General features: G+C 47.0%; 1 protein-coding gene across 3 annotated transcripts in view; it reads right to left on the reverse strand.

Annotated features, from left to right (window-relative positions):
- Nucleotides 1–23,779, reverse strand: part of FBXW8 (F-box and WD repeat domain containing 8) — a 63,785-nt gene that overhangs the window by 27,468 nt on the left and 12,538 nt on the right. For all 3 annotated transcript variants that reach the window (XM_083478669.1, XM_083478668.1, XM_083478667.1), the window contains 3 exons: nt 19,267–19,431; nt 17,759–17,847; nt 4,812–4,969 (listed from right to left, as the gene is read on the reverse strand). In XM_083478669.1, the coding sequence (XP_083334795.1) occupies nt 4,812–4,969; nt 17,759–17,847; nt 19,267–19,431 (412 nt within the window). The remainder of the gene's footprint in view (nt 1–4,811; nt 4,970–17,758; nt 17,848–19,266; nt 19,432–23,779) is intronic.

Here is a 23,779-nt window from a genome sequence, read left to right on the forward strand (position 1 = left end):
GATATGTAAGCCCTAGGCACCATCTTATTCTATTTATAATAATATTTATAAACTAGCAGCTCCTAAAAATATTGTGATGGTGTATGATAAAATCATTAAAACATCATTAACATTATAAAACACAGAACAAATAACCAAAGCTGAATTAAATTACCGTATTTTTTTCGTGTATAACATGAACCCTATTTTTGAGGACTCCAAATAAAGAAATCCCCCATATGCACAATCTATGTATCTATGACAACCCCCAATTTTAAAATTGAAAAAATTGGGGGTGGATATAGTCTTATACATGTAAAAATACGGTAATTCTCTAGAAAGTGGATGGCCAATTGTCATGTATCCATTCGCTTTGATTACTGCATTGCAGGGAGTTGGATTAGAGGGAATCTTTGGGTCTCATCAGTCTCTGCAACTCTGTAATTCTATGATGCCAGTTGTGCTTTCAATGGCAGTGATGGATCTGAGCTGAGCGTCTATTCCTCCAGGGGAAGTGTAACCCCATCCAGAAAGGGCAGCTCCTCACCTCTTAAAGATCTTAGCAAGATCTTCTGAGTGTTGGACTTGACTGCCTCCTCATCCTGTTCCTCAGGATGAAAACAGCTGACCTGCCAATGCTTCTTCCTCTTGGCTCCCCTGCTGGCGCTGCCCCTCATTTCTGTATGACTTATAATAATAATAATAATAATTTATTATTTATACCCCGCCCATCTGGCTGGGTTTCCCCAGCCACTCTGGGCGGCTTCCAAAAGAATATTAAAATACTATGGTACATCAAACATTAAAAGCTTCCCTAAACAGGGCTGCCTTCAGATGTCTTCTAAAAGTCTGGTAGTTGCTGTTCTCTTTGACATCTGGTGGGAGGGCGTTCCACAGGGAGGGTGCCACTACCGAGAAGGCCCTCTGCCTGGTTCCCTGTAACTTGGCTTCTCGCAGTGAGGGAACCGCCAGAAGGCCCTCGGTGCTGGACCTCAGTGTCCGGGTAGAACGATGGAGGTGGAGACGCTCCTTCAGGTATACTGGACCGAGGCCGTTTAGGGCTTTAAAGGTCAGCACCAACACTTTGAATTGTGCTCGGAAACGTACTGGGACTTTGAAAGAAACGCAACTGCTGCTCCTACTACTGAGTTTTGCCTTCCAAAAAGAGAGGGAAACCTTCACCAGAGCAATTCTGATTCCTTGAAACGCTTAGCTCCATCACCGTGTTGACCATTTTTCTCCAGGATTAGCTTGCAGAGCAAGGATAAGCAAACGAGAAGGTCCCAATTGAGCTAACAGCTTATTGCAGGGGTAGCCAAGTTGGTGCCCTCAAGATGTTGATGGACTACAACTCCCATCAGCCCCAAGCCTGCACTGTCAACAGTCGAGGGGGTAATGGGGGTCCATTTCGGCAACTGAAGGGTGCATTGTGTTTGGCTACCCGTATTGTAGACGGTGAGAGCAGAAGGACGAGGTGACCCACAGAACTTGCTGCATCGACTGGCAGGCTGTGAGAATGACAAGGCCTCCTCTGGAGGGGCAGGAGCCGCCTTGACGGCTCCTCACAAAGATCGGCTGCCAAGGGCATCGCAGCTTGAGCTCTGCTGAGCAGGGAGAAAACGGTGTCGTGTCGAACGTGTTTGCAGAGTGGCTTCAACAGAGGAGGCCGACGGCGCTGCCTCCTATTGCTACCAGATGGCTTCTCGGTGCTGGTCGCATGCACACACACGTACGCAAAAGAAAAGGAAGCAGGGGTTGAGGAAAAGCACGAAATAAAGGCCTTGAGGTAGCTCGGAAAACAGAGCAAATTATTTTGGTCTCTTCTCCCCTGCCGCTCCAGATGCGAAAGAAAAGTCTCAGCAAACTTACCCTTTTAAAAAGGAAGAATGGGGTGGGAAGGAGAACAGGGGAAGGGCTGCAGCTTCAAGTGGGTAGAGCATTTGCTTTGCTGGCAGAAGGTCCCAGTTGAATCCCCATCGTCTTCAGGTAAAGATGGGAGAGACCCTGGTCTGAAATCATGGAAAGCTGCTGCCAGTCAAGGTAGGCAGTATGGAGCTAGATGGACCTATAAACTGACTTGGGATAAAGCAGCTCCCTCTATTCCTATATGCCATTGGGAAAGGACTTCCAGGTGTTTTTGGACTATACCTCCCATCATCTCTGACCATTGGCTGTGCTGGCAAGGGACCATAGGTTTTGTAGTCCAAGGCGTTAGGAGGAGAGAGGCTGCAGAAAGCTGACTTAGGCCCTCTTCATACATTATGAGCTTAGGTTTCTTAAACAATTAGAGTTTTTTTTATTGGTCAAATGTTATCTATTTAATGGCCACAGTTCAGTAACACAGTGCCTGGCAGGCTTAAACAGTAGTATGAAAAAACTACAGAATTTACAATGGTGGGGGGGGGGAGATCCAACACTTTATTTTGACTTACCTACTGTATATAAAAATATATTACCATATTTTTCAAAGTATAAGAAAATTTTGGGGTCGTCTTATACATGGGCTGCTTGCCCATTCAGGAACACGGTGACAGTGCCATCAGCCAGAGCGGAGGATCATCGGAAAACAGCTCAACAACCGCCCAGGGAACTTACAAAAGATGCTCAACAATCTTTTTGCAAAGTTCAACAACTTTCTTAATTTTTAAACTTCTTAATTTGGGGCTTCCAGAAATAGGGTGTTGTTTTATACATGTGGTCGTGTTATACACAGAAAAATATGGTATATCCTGCCATTTGAATGGCACTGCATCATGGATGGCAGGTTGTAACTGTTTGAAATTAGTGTAAAAATGAAAATAAAGATAAAATCTTTTAAACAAATAAAACACATTATAATCCATTTGAAAAGCAGCCACCTCAGAGGAAGCAAGTAAAAATGGCCTTAGCAGGCAAAAGCTTGGTGGAACAAAAATGTTTTTACCCATCAGCAAAAGGCAGCCAGAGAGGGGTCCATCTGTGCTTTATGGTGAAAGCTATTCCACTGTATTGGTGCAGCCACTGAAAAGGCCCCACCGCTAATCATCCTCAACAGTCCTTGGAGAAGGGCCTCTCCTTCAGATCTTTGGAAGGAGGGAGGATGTGGTCCCTTGGGTGTCCTGGGCACAAGCCATTGAGGGTTTTACAAGGTTATCACTATCATCACATAGTGATGTCACATAGAGGAGGGAGAAAGGTTGTTTTCTGCTGCTCCAGAGAAGCGGACACGGAGCAATGGATCCAAACTACAAGAAAGAAGATTCCACCTAAACATTAGGAAGAACTTCCTGACAGTAAGAGCTGTTCGACAGTGGAATTTGCTGCCAAGGAGTGTGGTGGAGTCTCCTTCTTTGGAGGTCTTTAAGCAGAGGCTTGACAACCATATGTCAGGAGTGCTCTGATGGTGTTTCCTGCTTGGCAGGGGGTTGGACTCGATGGCCCTTGTGGTCTCTTCCAACTCTATGATTCTATGATTCTATGATCACTCTGATGTGTTTGGGAGCAAACTAGTAGGCATGTGTTACTATTAGCATATAAAGCATACCCTCCAACATTTCTCAGATGAATATGCCAGTTCTGTTCTGTTCTGTTCTGTTCTATATACCCCACCCAACTGACTGGGTTGCCCCAGCCACTCTAGGTGGATTCCAACATGTATAAAAACATAATAAAGCATTAAGCATTTTTTAAAGAAAACATCCCTATATAGGGCCGCCTTCAGATGTCTTCTAAAGGTTGTATTATCTCCTTGGCTTGGAGGCTGCATAGCTCTATACCCTCCAACATTTCTCCAATGAAAACAGGGACATCCTAAGGAAAAGTGGGACATTCCAGGATCAAATCAGAAACCAGGATGGCTTCTGTACATCCGGGACTGTCCCTGGAAAATAGGGGCACTTGGAAGGTCTGTATAAAGCCCTTAACAACTTGGGACCAGTTTACGTTACCCCCAACTCTTGGTTTCTATCTCTCTCGCTGTAAAGCGCAAATCAGAACGACCTGACCAGGAGGTGCTAGGAGGACAAAAATGATAAACAGTCGTAATATCCTTTGCATGTTAAACATGATCAACGCAACAAGTTTGGACAGGCCTTTTTGAGTGCAGCTGCACAGGTGGCCATGCTACTTCCGGCAACAACCACGCTTGCTCATTTGGAAAACATGCCTAACAGAGGGCCTATAGATCCCACAGAAAGAGACTCCCCCCCCCCACTCTTGTCTCCCTCTGCAAGTGTGCACCCAACACACATTTTTGGCCACGGACACGTGCATTTCTTTTGCAGGCCAGCCACCTTCTCTTGCTGTCCAAGAAGGAAAGGCAGATCAAAGCTGATCCACAGACTTTCTTTTGCTATATATTCTCTGTGCGCTCAGCACACCAGAGATGGGGCAGGGGACGGGGAGAGGAAGGGAAACGAGACAGAAGGCCCGGGATTTGCATTCATCAAACAATATCTGGTTCGCTCTTTTGTCTCGTGAGCTGATCTCCCTGCGTCTCAAGAAAAGGGGGGGGGGAGAGAGAGAGAGCCAAAACAAGTTGTTTGCTCAAGACGAGTTTGGCTGGGCTGCAGCCTGGCACGGTTACCCCGAGTGGCAGCTCCAGGAGGAATTAAAAGCAGCCGTTTTAATGGGCAGCGCGATCCAAGGCCTCCTAATGCACCGAGGGTTACCAGCCAACTTTTCCCCACATAAAAGCAAGTGTGAGCACACACATACACACACGTTGTGTGCAGAAAGGATTAGAGTCGCTGTCGCAGAGACACACGCGAGCACACAAAAGCTGGGCGCAGCTGCTGGGAGGGGGGGGGACGCTTTTAGAAAACAATATTAGGAAAGAGTCGCCGTTAACTTACCGTCCTCGTAAGCTGCCGCTGCCAGGGAGCTGTTTATCCTCACAAAGGAGGCGTGCGGCCGGGGGCCGGGTTCGGCCAAGCCGCGCTCAGGGTCCAGGGCAGGAGCGGTGTAGTCCCAGGTGCGAGTGTCCCACAGCTTCACATCCCCTGACGTGTAGCTGGAAGGGAAAGCGGGAAACGGGTTTTTTAAAAAAAGCAAGCGTCAGAGTCAGTGGGAGCCAACAGAGAAGGAACTCGGTGGTCGTGGGCAAAAGCAAGGTGTTTCTCTTCCCATCCACCATTTCCTCCTCTCGGCCTCCCACTTTGACAGGAACAAGACCCTTTTGCAAATGAGGCTCGACTGCTCTTGGTTTTCCTTTTCTTTTTTTAAACTCATGCTACCAGCTGCGTTCACAAGTGAACAAAAGGGCAACGCCGGGTGTAGGGGAACTTTGCCTTCCAGGTGTTGCTGAAGAGAAACTCCAGTCGGCCCCTGCAAGTGTGGCCCATAGCTGGGGGAGATGGGAGTTCAGCAGGATCTCTCCAGACTTGTGATACACACACAAAAAAAAGGGTACAAAAATGGTAGCCGTGCTGTCCTCTTAGAAAACCTCCAAACTCCATATTGTTTATTTATTCAGGAAATTTATATATCGCTTGCTCAGGGGGTGGGGTGGGGATTATCCAAGCGGTGCAGAAATCCTATTACAGTATACGCAACACATGACAAAAGGTAACCCAAAGAGAAATATACATAAAAACATCAATTAAAAAAACAAGATAAAACCAATAAAAAGTTGGAGCAAATGCACCTAAATCAGCTGTCTAGACAGGTTTCCTGAAACAAAAACATTTTCAGCAGGCCTCTTAACAGAGTAGAGTTGTGATGACTATTACTAGAGCAATATGCCTTTCTTAGGCCAACCAAAAGAGTCACAAAACAGGGTGCAAGCTTTTGAATTATGCAGGACTCTTTTGTTAGACTAGATGAGGAAAAAAAGCCTGTTGCTCAAGCCTTCCTTGCCTGAGTGTTTTAACAGTCTTAAGGCAGAACGTGATAAGACAGTAGCAGACTTTCAGGACCTCTGCAGGTGTCAAGTTGCCCCCAGGACTCCTGGGGAGGCTGGTCCCCCGCCTCTGCAAATACAGCAACCAGCTGTCGCTCAGTTCTATCCTTAGGCAAAACGCAGAGATCCCTATTTGGCTTTCCTTTCTTAACGTAGGGGAATGTTGCTATTGTACTCAGGTCCTCCTTGCGGGCTTTCCATAAGTATCTGGCTGGCCTTGTGAGAACAGGATGCTGGACTCGGTGGACCTAGAAAATCCTCAAAACTCTTGATACAGCATTGTACCTAACAGATGTTGCATCTACCTCAAGCATCACTAGGGTGATTAAGATAAAGCTCAGCCATTTTGCTGATGCAAGTTCTGCCATGCTGGGAGGTAGCAATGCCACGGGACGGCGGCGGGGGGATGGGACGCAACAATAAGCTTGCACTTGGGTCCTGCTTGTGGGTTTCCCTTTGGGGCATCTGCTTGGCCACTGTGAGAACAAGAGGCTGGACTAGATGGGCCACTGGCCTGACGCAGAAGGGGTCTCTTTTTCCATCCTTATGTACAGGAAGCAAAACAGACCCCTAGTTCTCTATGACTTGGAAGCAGCTCCCTCTGCTTGGATGCGATGAAAGAAAATCAGGGGGGAAACTCAAAAGGAGAGTGTCACAGAAGAGCTTCCATTGCACACAGTTGGAACGGATGACCAACGTTAAGCAAGCATGGTGGTGACTCTTAAATAGGGGTTGGAGGGTAGTTTTGGTCCGGTGGGCCAGATCTTTATCTCCCCACCCCATGGTCCAACTCTGACAGATGGGTGAGGCCTATGGCATCAGGTATAATGGAGTTGTTGTTGTTTGTGGGGAGAGGAGGAATGCTCTGTCGGGCCAAATGGGGAACTCTAGCAGGCTGAATACTACTTGCGAGCCAGATGTTCCCCAAGTCTCACAGGTTTTCCCTCCAGGACTGCGGACAAACAGTCTCTTCCAGGCCTACCCGAAGGAGCAGAAAACCTGACAAGGAGTGCTGAGGCCATTCTGTTGTGTCTATGCTGCTTCCTTCCTCAGGACCAGTTAGGACAAGGACAAGAGTAGAGCTTCCCAGGCCTTTCTGAGATGCCAAATCCAGCCTCTCGCTGATTCCAAGGTTCACTTGGGAGTTCTCCGCATCTCAATTTTGTTTTCCAACAAAGGATGCCGCAGCATCAAGCCATTCAAGACACAAGGGTTGTGTGGTCAGGCCTCCTGAAGTTTAAGTTTTTACTTAAAGGAAGCTGTTTCTTGGAGGAGGGATCTCAGATTTTGACAGGACAGATAGCATTGGGGAAGTGGGGAGGAGAAGCTCATGAAAATCCCCACCAACCACGTGGCAGCTTTTGAACTGAAGAAGAAATGCCAGGAAGTGCCATCATCGGTCTCTCGTGAAGGGGTATGCTTGGCCCATATTTAGCGACGTGCTATAACTCAGGGGTCGCCAACTGTTTTGAGGCCAGTGGGCACATTTGGAATTTTGATAAAGGGCTGTAGGAGCCAGTCACAAAATGGCTGCCATGCGTGGGGGGGGGGGGGCGGGGCGCCGTCACACATCACAAAATGGCTGCCGTGACATATTGGCTTGTGAGGCAGAGCCAGTGAAAGCAGGAACTGAGCAGCAACAGCAGAGAGCCACTCATGCATTGTGGATGTTTGAGGGGATGTTTACGGAGACCTTTTGCAGGAGCCACAGGGGGTGCTGGTGAGCACGCTAGCGCCCGCAGGCACCGCGTTGAAGACCCCTGGCTCGGCTTCTTATGCATCCAGTTTCTCGAGCCTGCTGGCAGAGACCGAGGCGCGAATGAGAACCAAACAAAGGAGGTGCTTCAGCCAGGCTGACTCTGCAAGAGGCAGAACGGAGCTGGGTGTTATCCCAACGAAGTGGCAACTTCCCGGAGGAAAAAATAAATAAATAAATAAATAAAAATAAAAATTGGAAAGCTGCGGAAAGCTCGAGTCGCCAAGCCAAAATCAATCTCTCTCCAGAGCCCCAGATGTCCTTATCATTGCCTAATGGCAATTATACTCAGCCAATTAAGACTCGGCTATCACTGTTGCATTGTTAGTAAGCCTTTGGCCCCTAGTGTTGATGGCTGTCTAATTAGTGTTTGTGCAAAGTACAACTGCAAGATACGCCACGCAAAGCTGACAAACACACCCCAAAATAAGCCGTCAATAAGAGGATCGTCCGTAGCACCACTGCTGGCAAACAGATATCTTTTGAAGAAGAAGAAATATCTTACTGATGAAAGAGCGGGAGACATTCTAAACTAGTCAAAACTGAGAAGTCTAGCTGGTTCCTGGTTGATTGGAAAGAAAGAGACAGGAGGCTGGTCACTGCACACCTAGAAAACCTAATATCCAACAGCTCATAAACTAAAAATTTCTGCCATTGGGCTTCATAGGTGAGCACATTCTGGAGGGAGGCTGAAAAAATGAATAAGGCCTTCCCACCCTCCACGGGTACGAGGCCCTTGGAAAGTTAACAATGAGGGAATGTGGCTCTCAAGTTGAAAACTGTCCCCAACCCTTGATTTAAGGCATCTCAGCACTCTTTGTTGCTCTTCCAAGAGGGATTCTTCCATCTGCTTAAATTTTAGAACTGATTTATTATAATTATGATGTGTTTTTTGTTATCTCTGCATAGTCACATGCATGCATGGGTTCTGCAGCTGTGCAGACACTGGAAGCTGCTGGGCAGGGAGTTCAATCCTGACAGATAAAAGAAAGTACTTCTTCATGCAGCACAGAGTTAAACTATGGAACTCACCCCCACAGGAGGCAGGGACAGCCACCAACTTAAGACGGCTTTAAAAGAGGATTGGACAAATTCACAGAGGAGAGGGCTATGGTTGGCTACTAGCCACAGCGGCTATTCTCTGCCTCTGCAGTCAGGGACAGTAGTGCTTCTGAATACAGTGGCACCTTGGTTCTCAAACTTAATCCGTTCCAGAAGTCCGTTCCAAAACCAAAGCGTTCCAAAACCAAGGCACGCTTTCCCATAGAAAGTAATGCAAAATGGATTAATCCGTTCCAGACTTTTAAAAACAACCCCTAAAACAGCAATTTAACATGATTTTACTATCCAACGAGACCAGTGATCCATAAAATGAAAGCAATAAACCATGTACTGCAGTCACACAATCAATCAATCAGTAGCTGAACTGGGTTCCACATAGCCACCAAAACAAAACAGCCGCAAAAACAAAAACACAAAATAAATGGCAAAAACAGACAGACCTCAGCATAACACTGAAAACGGAGGCGTAACACTCAAAACGGAGCACGTTCGGCTTTCAAAAAAAGTTTGTACACCGGAACACTTACTTCCTGGTTTGCTGTGTTTGGGTTCCAAGGTTGTTTGAGTACCAAGACATTTGAGAACCAAGGTACCACTGTACCATTTTCTGGAAACCGTGAGAGGGGAGAAGGCTCTTGTGATCATGCCCTGCTTGCAGGTTTCCCACAAGCATCACGTTGGCCACTGTAAGAACAGGATGCTGGACTAGATGGGCCATTGGCCTGATCCAGTGGGCTCTTCTAATGTTCTGATCCTGCTTTCTGCAGGGTGCAAATGAGTAGGAACTCAGTCCTGCAAGGTTCAGGCACACCAGGCTATTCCCAGAGGAAACTAAGCAGGATTGAACTTCACATGCATCAGGTCACTCTTAGGAGGTCCATCCTGCTTTCCGCTGGGTTGAGCTGAAGTGTGGGCTTCCTGAGGATGCATCTCTACCTGCCATACACCTGACATCAGGTGTGGGGCAGAGGCACCTGGTTTGGGGAGGGGGGTGATTCTGCATGCCAAATGGAGAGGTCTGGCGGACTGAGTCTTGGCCATGAGCCAGAGGTCTCCAACCCACCCTCCTCTATACTTAGGCATTTTGATTTAATGAGAGCCAATGTGGTGCAGTGGTTAAGATGCCAATCTAGGACCTGAGAGACCAGAGTTCAAATCTCCCACTAAGCCATGGTTACTGGGTGACCTTGGGACCAGTCATTCACTCTCAGCCTAACCCATCTCACAGGAAGGAGGGGGAAACTGGGAGCAGGAGAACAATGTACGCTACCTTGAAAGGTGGGGTGCAAATAAATAATGTGATCTGCGAACCTGGTAGATCCCTCAGTTTCAAATTTCAAATATATTGTACTTTTACTGAATTAACAAGAAGATACTTATATTTACTGCATTGATATCCCTCGTTTTTCTCCAAGGAAATCAAGGCAGTGTATGTGGGTCACTCCGTCCTCATTTAATACCCTGTGAGGTAGGCTAGGTTGGGGAGGGGGGGGAAACAGCGACCGGCTCAAGGTCACCCAGTGAGCTTCATGGCTGAGTGGGGGATTCAAACCCTGGTCTCCCAGGTCCTAGTATGACACTCTAACCACTGTGCCACACTGCATAGGTGGCAATGGTAGCATGGAACACACCGTTCGCCAGGTGGAAGTGGACGTGGACGAAAACAGCCCCCTTAAGATGGCTTCATCTCGTCTATGGGGGGGGGGGGCGAACCCTTCAATTTCACCTCTCTTCCCATTCAGTCATCCGAGGAGATTGATTGATAGGCACTTGAGCTGTGGGGCCGAGAGCGCCTGCTCTCTCGTCACTCGCCTTTCTAAAGAGCCCCGTGCTTATGGCCTGACATCAGAGAACTCAATCTGGCAAGCGCGTGTTTATCAATAGCACTTTGCGCTGCGGCGGTTACGATGCTTGTTTTCTGGGTCAGACCTTGGATTCCTTTTCATTTGGAGGCTGCGATGTTTGCGGTTACCTCACCCCTAATCAATGCTGGATACAACCAGCCTTTTCTATGGCTGCGTGTCTCAGATGCGCAGCTTAAAGCGACAGGAGCCTGTGACACGTGGGCCTCCGGTTTCAAAACAATGCAAAGACCTCTTTCCTTCTCTCCCTCTCCCCTCCCTCTTCTTCTTTCCAGGCTTACAAAAAAAGCCGCTAAGATGGCACTGCAAAATGCAGACTTCTCAAGGACACTTGGTGCTGTAGACAATTAGCATACAGCAGATTTTTTGTTTAAACAAAAAGAATAGCAAGTATCTGCAGATGGGGAGTTCAAGTTGTTCCTCTATGAATCTCATTCTGGAGTCGAAATTCTCTTCTGCCTTAAGGAACAATTCCAGATTAGAGAAATGAGTAGCTGGCTTGGAGACTATCGATCTGTTTTCAACTCCCCTAATCTCTAGCTGGTGGGGTGGGGGGGGAAATGCATCCCCTTCCCCAGTCATCTTCATCCTTCTCTCTAATTCTTCGGTTGGTTTTTATTGACGTTAAGTCAACCAATATATAAGAACTGTTAGATGCTATGGGCTGCGGCTAGTTAAGATGTACTCATAGCGGACCCAGTGAAATTAATCACTGTGACTAACTTAAGCCCATTGATTTCAAATGTTTGTACTATGAATATGTGGCCAGTGTTGTGTAGCGGTTAGAGTGCTGTACTGGGACCTGGAAGAGACCAGGGTTCAAATCCCCATTTGGCCATTAAGCCCACTGGGCGACTTTGGGCCAGTGGCTGCCTCTCTCAGCCTGTATGGCCAGCAGCCAGGGCTGATGGGATTTGTAGTCCAACAATACCCAGAGGGCCACAGTTCCCGCACCCTCCCTAGGGGTTAGAAGGACCAGTACTTTGCTTTAAAAATTCACATGCTCATTAGGAATAGCCAGAACACACCACGGAACAGGAAAGTTTCCTTTAAAAAAAGAGAGAGAGAGCTTGCCTCTGGTAAGACCAGTTTTTCTATGCATCTCTTATTGGGTAAATTGAAGCTCAGGATGATTGCTGTACATGGTTTCAGTGGGCGTCAAGGCAGCTAACATGCGTAAGACACCTTGGGGGCCTCGACTCCCACAGCGGCGCTCTAAAATTAGCCCTGTTGATTAGGTTATCATTTCTTCTGTTTCAGACAACCTGTGGTGGAGGGGACTGGAGGGGGGACGGACGGACGGACAAAAGTCAGTCTCCTTCTAAAACCCAGCTTCTTTCTCTAAAGGAAGGCCCTCACAAAAAAGCACACCTTTGTGTCACTGCAACAGAAGAGCTGGCAGGAAGGCAAGCAGTTAGGGACACACGGCCAAGCTATGCCATTCTGGGCACTGAACTCTTTGGTTAGGTGGCATGTGTGACTGACAATGACCCAGCCAGTGTAGGGATGCCACCCTCTATGGCTGGGCCGTGCCTCCCTACTGGGCTTTTCTTTCTCGTGGGGACACAGAGGTGCAAAGGGACTGCGTGGAGAGAGATAGAAAGTGTTGAATGCAGCTGGGTAGATAAAGAGTCTGGCTGGAGAGAAGGCAGCTTTCCTACATTACTACTTCTGGAGCATGGCTGGGGACCAGGAGAAGGGCAAAGCACAGGGGCTGTTCCCTTCGCACCCTATTTGTATCCTTCCTGGAGAAATGCAACTGGCCACAGCCAGAAACATGAAGGCCTTCAAGCAGTGCATTTTTAAACTATGGAACTCTCTCTCACAGGAAGCAGTGATGGCCACCAACTGGGAAGGCTTTAAAAGAGGACTGGTCAAATTCTTGGAGGAGAAGGTTACCAATGGCTATAAGCCATGATAGCTATTGCTCTGCCTCCACAATGGGGGGCAGGAATGCTTCCGAATACCAGTTGCTGGAAAACCACTGGGATGGAGAGTGCTCTTGTGCCCTGCTTGCAGGCTTCCCAATGAGGCATCTGGTTGGGCACTGTGAGAAAAGGATGCTGGAATAGATGGACCACTGGCCTGATCCGGCAGGCTCTTAGGAAGCTAGATTTGTGTGCTTCAATGCTGACTCAGGGAGAGCCACAAAAGCCTTGCTTCTGCATTGCATATACACCCACATTTTTCTCCAAGCAAGTTAGAATTGCACACATGAACAACAACAACAACTTCTTCTTCTTCTTCTTTATTTATACCCTATCCATCTAAGTCACTCTGGGCATCTTACAGCATATCTAAAAACATAATAAAAACATCAAGCATTAAAAACCTCCCGATACAGGGCTGCCTTCAGGTGGCTTCTGAAAGTTGTTCTTCCCCATCCCAATTAATTCACACTACAGCCCTGTGAGGTGGGCACCCAGTGGGCTTCATGGCCGATTGGGAATAGGAACTCTGGTCTCTCCCAGGTGTTAGTCAGACACTCCAACCCCTATACTACACTGACTCTTCTAATTACAGATAGGTAGCCGTGTTGGTCTGCCATAGTCAAAATAAAAAAATTCCTTCCAGTAGCACCTTAAAGACCAACTAAGTTAGTTCTTGGTATGAGCTTTCGTATGCATGCACACTTCTTCAGATACACTGAAACAGAAGTTGCCAGATCCTTCTATATAGTGAGAAGGTGGGGAGGGGTATTACTCAGAAGGGTGGTGGGAATGGGAGATTGGCAGATGGCTGAGATGAGCCTGTTGACGACTCTTAACGACTGGTCGTCAACAGGCTCATCTCAGCCATCTGCCAATCTCCCATTCCCACCACCCTTCTGAGTAATACCCCTCCCCACCTTCTCACTATATAGAAGGATCTGGCAACTTCTGTTTCAGTGTATCTGAAGAAGTGTGCATGCATACGAAAGCTCATACCAAGAACTAACTTAGTTGGTCTTTAAGGTGCTACTGGAAGGAATTTTTTTATTTTGGCTCTTCTAAGATCAAGGTGAGAAGGGTTCTAGTTTCAGTCGAGATATTAAGACCTGCCAGAACTGTGGCATGCAAGACCTGTGTGAGACAGCGCTCTCACCAATGATGATTCACAGAAACTGCTGTTCAGAGGCATGATGCTTCCAGCAGTGGCCAGCACCAATAACGTTTACCCTGCTTTTCAGAAAAGAACTGGTCTTATGATGACCATATCTAATTTTATGTCCCCTACCCCCCCCAAAAGGGGGGGAACAAAACCACAGTGGATGCTGCTTGGGGTGATGTCAGATTAGACCCCCTCCAAAAAAGCTTGCAAAATGTCTGGATCTCACAGAGAGAAAGCAGTGGCTGAACTGCCGTGTGGCTTGGCTGCTTCCAGAAATGGTCTTTTCAGATATCAGCAGCTCTCCAGCTAGACCGAATCTGCGCAAACATCCGCCTCCCTGGGGTCCTCAAAATGTCACGAGCCCCTCTGCCAAAGATACCTGAACGAGGCCTCGCACCAGCTGCAATCTGAAGCCACGTTTGAAAAGGGGAGGTGGGGTGGGTTGCAAAAATTAAGACCTTTGAAGGGGCACAGTCAATACCGACTTAGCTATTAGTGGGAGGCAATCAATTCTCAACATTTCATCCTGAAAAAGAAAGAAAAAGAAGGAAGAACTACTCCCTGAATTTAGTTCAAGCTGCCTTCATCTCCGCCACTCAAAGAATCTGGCATTAATGGAGCAGGAGATATATATTTATTTTATACAGACAATTGACTCTAATCCTACTCTACAAAAATGTATCATTAAAACGAAGCGTTGCTGTAAAATACCATACATTGATTTATGGCAGGGCTGAGCCAATTTCACAGTTCGTATGACATCACCACTTCTACTGAGCGCCCGCTTGGTGGCTTCTGAAAGACTGGGAGGGTGGAAAGCGGGGGGGGGGGGGGGCGTGCTGGGAGGAGGTGAGGAGAGAGAGGGGGGTGGGAGAGGGAGAGAGGAACTCTACCTGATCTATATACTCCAGTCTAGGTCAAGGTAAGATTGCTGATTAACCTGGGACAATCATTCTCAAAGCCACCGCCCCCCCCCCCCACCTTTTTAAACCGTAGGATCAGAATTAATAAGGCTCAGGGCATTAAAAGACCTGCGTTAATAAACCTTTTCAACTCTGCATTGCAGATAAAGCAATTGTGGTGATAAATAGAAACGATGTGCCGTTGTGGGAGTGGACAAATCTCTCTCGGGTGGTTCAGAAAATGCAGCCCAGGGGAGACATTCGGCACTCCAGTACAAACCCCGTTCCAAGGCATGAAGAAAGGGTATCAAGCAGAGTTTAGCTTTTAACTACTGTCATTGCCTCTCCCCCCCCCCCCAGCATTTCAGCTAAAAGCCACAATAATAAGTTTTATCTCTGTTAAATAACAGATTCAGTTTTATGGTTTGGGGATACATCAGTCAGGCTCTTAATCCAAAGACGAGCCGAGGCTCTTGGCGGGGGGGGGGGGAAGGAGGGTTAAAAAAAAGAAAATCTCAAATTCCACTGAGCTAAATGAGTTCACCTCCCCAACACCCCCTTGAGCAGCCAGTTCTGGAAAAAAGAAGTGTTTTGAGAGGTTTCAAATTTCTAAGCCCCCTTTTAGGCAAATAAGTGACTAAGCCCCAAGTAAGTAACATCAGCAACAGACACTGTTTTACAAAGACCATCTTCAATTAAAACACACACACACACAATCCGTGGATCAATCAATGCTTTCAGCTCTAGCATACTTAGCTACTTAGACAGTAACTTTCTCAAGCACAGATTCAGGCTCCTGTTTCCCTTTTGGTCACCTCTGCTGTCCTTTCAACTTCTCTCCCATAAGGACCAGTGTTCAGCTCCCTTAAGAGCTCCAGCTGCAGCCCAGCTCATGACTTCTTCATGAAGAGCAGTGCTAAAACTCTGGAACTCGCTCCCACAGGAGAGGCAGCGATTGCCACCAACTTGGATGGCTTTAAAAGAGGACTGGACTAACTCATGGAAGATAAGGGTATTGATGGCTGGAAGCCACAAGAGCTATACTTTGCCTCCAGTGTTATTAATGCTTCTGAATTCCAGCTGGTGGAAACCATAGGGGCATGGGGGAATAGTGCTTGTGTGCTCAGGTCCTGGGTAGCCACTCTGAAAAGAGGATAGTGGATTTCATGTCTTAACCTAACAGGACAAAACTGGCTTGCTCTCTTCTTCGAGAGCCAGTGTGGTGTAGTGGTTAAGAGCGGTAGTCTCGTAATCTGGGGAACCGGGTTCGCGTCTCCGCTCCTCCACATGCAGCTGCTGGGTGACCTTGGGCCAGTCACACTTCTTTGAAGTCTCTCAGCCCCACTCACCTCACAGAGTGTTTGTTGTGGGGAAGGGAGAGGAGAATATTAGCCGCTTTGAGACTCCTGAAGGGGAGTGAAAGGCGGGATATCAAATCCAAACTCTTCTTCTTCTTCTTCTTCGCCAAGATGTGTGTTTGGTGACTCATCATGCAAATACCTAACACACCCGAGTTTGATTTCCCCCTCTTCCCTTCTTTCCCCTTATGTCATTTTTAGGGTTTCTTCAAAATCATAAACCTGAGACTGGAGATTGCCTATTATTATTTTTAACTGATAGTATTTATGCCACTCTGGGAGCTGAAGTATGGTGCACAAATGCTCTAAATAAAACAAACAGGCAGGCAGGCAAGCAAGCAGGCAAGCAGACAAGTCTCCCTCCAGGGTTTCTACTGGAATCTCCAAGTTTAACAGAGAAACCTCTTAAGTGATTCATCTCCTTGAAATACCAGTATGCTTAATCAAATGCTGTGGATATTAGGACCTGCATGGATACTCAGCCATTTGTTTCTCAGGGGAGATCCCATGAGCTGCTTAGATATGCCACTGTCAATGTATGGAACGTTTTCCTGAAGCCAAGACCAAGATTTTGAAATCAGCTGGCTTTTGGTGATCAAGTTTTATGGTCTCTCTCTCTCTCTCTCTCTCTCTCTCACACACACACACACACATACACATATCTGGATTTTCAGAATTTATTTTGAATGTATTACATCAGGGGTCAGCAAACTTTTTCAGCAGGGGGCCAGTCCACTGTCCCTCAGACCATGTAGTGGGCCGGACTATATTTTGGGGAAAAATATGAACAAATTCCTATACCCCACAAATAACCCAGAGATGCATTTTAAATAAAAGCACACATTCTACTCATGTAAAAACACACTGATTCCCAGACCATCCGTGGGCTGGATTGAGAAGGCTATTGAGACGGATCTGGCCCCTGGGCCTTAGTTTGCCTACCCATGTATTACATCTTGGAATTTTCAGAGGCGTAGTCATGTTAGCCCATTACAGAAAACAAGGAAAATCTTACAAGAAAAAAAACAGATAATTTTTTTGGCTGCCACTTCTAAGACATGTAGTAAATCAACAGCAAAAGAGATGTGATAACTTTGTGTTGCTAGCAAATTATCTGAATTATGGATACTATTCTGGTTAAGTTTGTAAGATCTGTGTAACTGGCCAGAAAGACTGGATGCAAACACACACAGAGCAAAAAATGATTGATTGTGATAGCAGGTTGAGCCCGGAAGATGGCTACTTTGTAGAGCTGTGTTTGAGAGTTTATAAAACTTTATAGTCTTAAAGCAAGGATGGGAAACCTGTAGTCCCCCAGATATTTGGTCTACAACTCCCATCAGCCCCAAGTGTTAGGGATGATGAGAAGTATAATTAGTCTGGCAACACCAGGAGGTCACTGTGGACTGTATCCAACATTCTCTGCTAAACCTGCTGTACTCCTTTAGCCTGCAACTGTGCCTGAAAAAAATCCCCTCCCCTGAGAACCTCAATTAGGCTGTCAATTCAATTCTTCTAGGCAACACTCAACATTCTCGGACCCTCAGCACAAGAACCTTTGCTCCAGCGGATGGCAGAATTTAAAGGCTGGCCAACAAAGGAATCTAGAACAACAGTTGTTTTGGCATAAGCTTGTTGAGCAACAGCTGATTCTTGCAGCCCAACAATCTCTGAATATGAATGCGCATTTCCCCTTGTGCAACAACCTTCCACCAGCGCAATAAGTATACAGCTAAGCGACTTTAACTCACAGCTACATTGGATACAGCCCACTGCATTGGCCACGCAACATCCAGCGAGGCCGCTGGTGGGAGGAGAACTGTTCAGTCCGCAAAACAGAACTCTCGGGATGCCAACTACCATGTACTTACCCGGCAATGACCACCCCGTCGCAAGAATGCACATCGCACAGAACTTTCCCAAGTTCGTACTGCAGCTGGCTCACGGCGCCAATGCGGTTCTGCAGAGGAAGACAAGGGAGCGGCATTGGCCCTGATCAGCCACGTAGCAATCCCAACCATTCCGCTTCCCCATCACTAGAAGGGTCATAGCTCTGTGCATGAAGGCCCCCCACGTTTAATCTCGACCATCTCCAGGTAAGGCTAGGAAAGGCTCCTGTCTGAAACCACAGAGAGCTGCTGCCAGTCAGAGCCAGCAACACTAAGGTAGATGGTTTGAGGGTCTGACTTGATAGAAAGAAGCTTCCTGTGTTCCTGTATGCAGGGGAAGGCTCAATAGCAGGGCACATGCTTTGTGCCCAAAAGATGCCAAGCTTGCCCCCCAGTGCCTCCAGATAGGGCTATGAAAGTTCTCTGTATGAAATCATTGAGAGTTGATACCCATCATATGCCTCTGCCTAGGTCACCCACCCTCCTGAGCCGTACCTCTCACCAGCCTGGCAATAGTGCATCCTTGAATTCTGATTATGCCTCTTGCTTGCCTGGATGGAAAGGGATGTATGATCCTGTGTGTGTGTGTGTGTGTGTGTGTGTGTGTGTGTGTGTAGGTGTAGCACATGAAAGTAAAGTGGTACCCACTTAGAGTAAAACAAGGATCAGACAGACACAGCTTTTGGAGACAAAGGTGAGGTTTTATTGCTGAGCAATAATGGACCCAGCTGGAATCTTTTCCAAAAGACTGGGACCCCGAAGCATACAAATCCTGAGGTCTTTATACCTGAGCAAATCACAGATCATGAGACAGTCATGAGACAGTCACAGACACCAGCGAAGAATAACCAATTAGCGTGCATCTGCCAGGCTCCTAGCCTTGCCCAGAGTTCACTCCCTAACTTCTGCTTTCCATTGTCTGCACAAATGATGCGCAGTCTGACCCTTTCCCTAGTTCAGACAGAACAAGGAAATGAGACTCAGGGAATCTCCTGGCCTTACCTCCCCCAAGTTTTGTGGTTTGGCCCTTCCTGTTCTGTGGACTATTTTAGCCTGCATTTGAGGGGGATTTTGTACCAGTGTCTCTGACTCATGTCTTCCCCTTTCCTTGAGGGTACAGGATGTTACTAGGTGAAAGGTCAGTTCTGGACTTGCGGTTCCAAGCAGTTTGCAGTTAGCTTAGGCAAAGCTTTCCTTTGATTCAAAATGGATTATAAAATTCACTGTAAGCCCTGTTATATGTGAGCATATATGAATATAATGATTACTGATAACTGATTATATGAATAGCATAAGAGTGGCCCCCCTTTTCTTGCTTTATAGGAACTAGCTTATTATACAAGGTTAAAATTTCCATTTATCACTCTGCTGACTTTTGCCCCTGGCCCAGCCTGTCACAAGCATGCAACCCTCAGGCTAAAACAGGTCCCCCACGCCTGCCTAATAGAGTCATAATGGATTCCAAAAGAAGAATCCCCCGCAGAGTTTACCTTCCAGTTGGTTCTTAAAACCTGCTCCTTCTCCCGGCATTCCCGGAGGGTCCTTTTCCAGAAAGGAGAATCAGATATTTGACTGTTGGGCAGGTAACCTTCTTTTTGGCACAACCGGAACCAAAGGAGCTGGTCTTCTGCAAGGACCTTCCAGGGCTTGCTAACCTAAAAGCAGCAAGACAGGTATCAGCGCCAGACAGTACGTTTGTTGGAGGCTGGCAGCATCTTCATGCATGGAGTTAAAAGTGAAGTTTGGCTGTGCTGTGTTATAATGGTCTCTCTTCCCCACCTGAGACGGGAGAGTTGCTGTCATGCTCAGATCCTGCCTACAGGTTTCCTATGGGCATCTGGTTCGCCACTGTGAGAACAGTGGCCTGATCCAGCCATTGGTCTGATCCAGCAGGCTCTTCTTATGTTCTTAGAAAGCAGACTCAAGGATTGTTACAAATAAATCATACACTATTCCACAGTCAATTGGAAGAATGGAAGAGACAGGTAAATACAAACTGGTTTACTGGCAGTTTCAAATTAATAAGCAGCTTCCTTACAGGTTCTGGGCTGACTTGTTGCTCCCTCCCAAACCAAAAGTTTTTTACTGAAACTACAAATGAGAATATGCTGCAGGCGAGGGATAGTCAGGCGCACTTAACTCCTGCATCCTCAGTAAAACAAGGGGATACAGCTGCAAACACATCCAGCAAGTCTCACTCCTTGTGTGAGCTTGTCTAATAAAGCAACACACCATCTTTTGGTACCAATGTGCAAGGTCATTTATTGGAAATCCTTCCAAAGCACATCAAATCAAATCTTTATTGATCATGACCAGAATTAAAGAAGCAAAATAAGAAGTGTATGGAACATGTTGTCCAGATGGGTCTAGTAGCGTTGAAAACAATAAATAAAAGTAGCACAGAGTAACAAGGGCACCAACATCTTAAAAGTTGTAGTCACGTCACAAACTCCAAAGAGGAAAATTACAAAGTGTCTGGGGTCAGTTCTTGGTGGGTTTTGCTTGGCAACACTGAGAGTGATAGATGCACCTGATCGTCCTGGCAGATTTAATAAAAGTGGTTCAATAAAGATTTTGTGTAGATCTTGACCCTTCCAACGCCTATTCATTGCAGCTCTTGATGCTACTGGAAAACGAACTTGCTCTCCTTTCCCTCCAATTCCAATTCCTTTTCTACCCTGACCATCAGACCTAAGCCAGTGGGCTAGAGACCCTCCAGGGGGGCAGAGCAGCAACATTACTGCAGTAGAACTATACAGTGTAAAATTAATTCCCAAATGCATGTTTGGGCTAAAGGTGGGTCACCGGTCTGAAAAGGTTGAGGACTCTTGACTTAAAAGTACAATTATAGCATAAAGATTATGACAGCGCAAAAAAGGGGGGAAAGGGAGGGGACGCACAAACCCAAATCTAAAATAATTCATTGGCTCCTCAAAACCTGGGTGAAGAGATGCATCCTGCCCAATGGTTGAAATAAGTAAAATGATGGTGCCAGACACACCTCCAAAGGGAGAGAGTTGGATAAACAGGATACCAACACAGAGAAGGCCCTGGTATGTGTCACCTAAGAACAGTACCCCACCCCCACCTTAACATTCAGGGAGGTCTATACAGAAGGCAGCATAAGGTCCCTTTGTTCCTCTCGGCTGTTATTCCCCAAAATAAACCTTCACGTCGGCTTATCGGCCACTTTAGTTAAATTGCAGCTCAGTGCCTGCTCTCTCTTTCTCTCTGAGTCATGTCATATGCTGTAGAGCAGGGGTCAGCAAACTTTTTCAGCAGGGGGCAGGTCCACTGTCCCTCAGACCTTGTGGGGGGGCAGACTATATTGGTGGGGAGAGGATGAACGAATTCCTATGCCCCACAAATAACCCAGAGATGCATTTTAAATAAAAGGACACATCCTACTCATGTAAAAACACCAGTCAGGCCCCACAAACAACCCAGAGATTCTACTCCGACACATTCTACTCCTGTAAAAACACGCTGATTCCTGGACCATCTGCGGGCTGGATTTAGAAGGTGATTGGGCCGGATCTGTCCCCTGGGCCTTAGTTTGCCTACCCATGCTGTAGAGATATGAAAAACACAAATGCTCTGCTGAATCAGATGGGGGGGGCATTTAATCTAGCTAGCGTGTCACGCTCCAGGTCTTTCTATACTAGGGTTCCCATCAGCCTCAGCCAACACGGCCAAGGGTCAGAGGTCATGGGAGCTGCACTCCAGAAATATCTGGATGGTGGCTACCCGGGGTTTAAGGAACATGATGCACACCTGCGGGGGGAAGCAGAGAATAACTTCTCACTGGCTGCTCCTGTGCTTTGGAGTTCCTTTTCTGAGACAAGGCCTCGTCTAACCCTCTCTGGAAACCTTCCAAAGAACAAGTAAATGTCTTTTTTTAAAAAAAAAACAGATATGATTCAGACAGGCCTTTTGCCTGACAGGCTGATTTGTCTTATGGTTTTCCCACCATGTGTGTGTGTTTTCTGTTTTAAATTGCCCAGTTTTACTGCCATGTTTCTGCCCACTCTGGTTTTCAGGATGATAGAAAATTGCCTTATACTTAAGATTCAGACTATGAGTCCATCTAACTCAGCACTGTCAACACAGGCAGGCAGGGGCTCTCCAGGGTTTCAGGCGAGGCTCCCTCCCGGCCCCACCTTGGAGATACTGGGGATTGAACCTGGCGTCTTCTACATTCAAAGCAGATGTTCTGTCACTGAGCTACGGCCCTTCTCCATCAGCAGGAGAGATTAACGTGGGCCTGTTCCTGCTGCTCTGAGCCCCAAATACATGCAAAAGGCAAGAAGAAATCTCACCGCAGAGAAGACTCGCTATCATGCTGCTACCCTCTGGACCTCTCATAGAGGGAGCACATGAATAACAGCCTCAAATGATGATTGCAGGGTTCGGGTCGATTCGTATGGGGTCCTTGAGGTATTGACATTCTGAGCTGTTTAAGGCTCCGTTCATGACACTGATCGTAAAACTAAGTAAAGTGGGAGAAGCACTCCCAAAATCATGATGCAATCTCTCATGGAGAAGGCCAGATGTTGCAGGCCAGGGGGTCCCAAACCATGGTCCATGAACTTCATTTTGGTGGGCTGTGCCATGTCTGCATTAAATACACTGATTTTTAATTGCATTTTTAAAATTACGGCTTATATTCAAATATACTTCTTACATTGCATTTTACTGTTTGACAATCTGAATTCTGCGGAAGGCCAATTCTAATGCAATAAAATACAACAGAAAAAATAAAAACAGCAAGAAAAGTATGATTAAAAATCGCACGGCAACTAGCACAGCGCCTTACAATTGCTTCGACATGCAGAAAAATCACGAAGTGGGGAAAGCCAAGGAAATCTGCAATTTTCAGGTCTCCCGCTGGGATCAGGGATTTTTGGGAACCACTGTTTTAAGCTAAGCTCAGATTCCTTGGGGCGCTCAGAGGACATCTTAAGGCAGTGGTTGTAGAACCTGAAACTCCCCTTCTCAACCCTGACCTTTGGCCAGGCTGGATTGAGCTGGTGGGTGTTGGAATCTCACAGAAGAAGAGAAGAGTTTGGATTTGATATCCCGCTTTATCACTACCCTACGGAGTCTCAAAGCGGCTAACAATCTCCTTTCCCTTCCTCCCCCACAAGAAACACTCTGTGAGGTGAGTGGGGCTGAGAGACTTCAGAAAGTGTGACTAGCCCAAGGTCACCCAGCAGCTGCATGTGGAGGAGCGGAGATGCGAACCCGGTTCCCCAGATTACGAGTCCACCGCTCTTAACCACTACACCACACTGGCTCCGATAGCAACCCCTGTCCTGGGGTGCTACTAGCTTTCAAGCGTGAGGGATGTATGCTTGTTGAGGTCACACTTGCCTTCTAGCTTGGGAAGGCCCAACTTTTCTGCACTTCCACTGTGCTGCCTGACACTGTTTTGCTAGCCAGCTGACCTATGTCATTTCACTGCATTCTATCGCTTACTTTGCTTTGCTTGTTTAATTGTACTTTATTGTATACTTTGCTTTAAGGGTTCGCCACTTTGGGGGGCCTTGTGGGGGCCAAGAAGCGGCCGATGAATAAATCCTCATCATCCAAGGTGGATAAATGGAAATCGTTCCCATTCTGTGTGCTTTTATGAGGTCACAGGATACATGGCAAGTGACGGTAGGGGCGCAGAACACTGGGAAGAAGACAGGAAGGAATGGTGGGCCACATGAGCTTCACTCCTCTAATTCAGTCTCAAAGGGGTGACGACTCAAGGAATTCCCAGTCCCAAGTCCTATCAGGCAAGGTTCCAAAAGGCAGTATCACGGAGAGTTAGTTCCTTCCTCAATGGAGTTTCAACATGTGCATCGCGGTTCTCCCAGAAGCACCCTCTGATTAGCGGTGGTGATCATCTCCTTCTTTCCAGGATGGCCTGCTGCTCATCTGGGTGGTACAAATGGCCATTCGGTCTCCACTACCCTCAATGCAACTGCAGCCGACGCAGCACCCAGGACGACTAGG

Source organism: Podarcis liolepis (genome assembly GCF_965112155.1).
Source record: "Podarcis liolepis genome assembly, chromosome: 15".
Taxonomy (NCBI): Eukaryota; Metazoa; Chordata; class Lepidosauria; order Squamata; family Lacertidae; genus Podarcis; species Podarcis liolepis.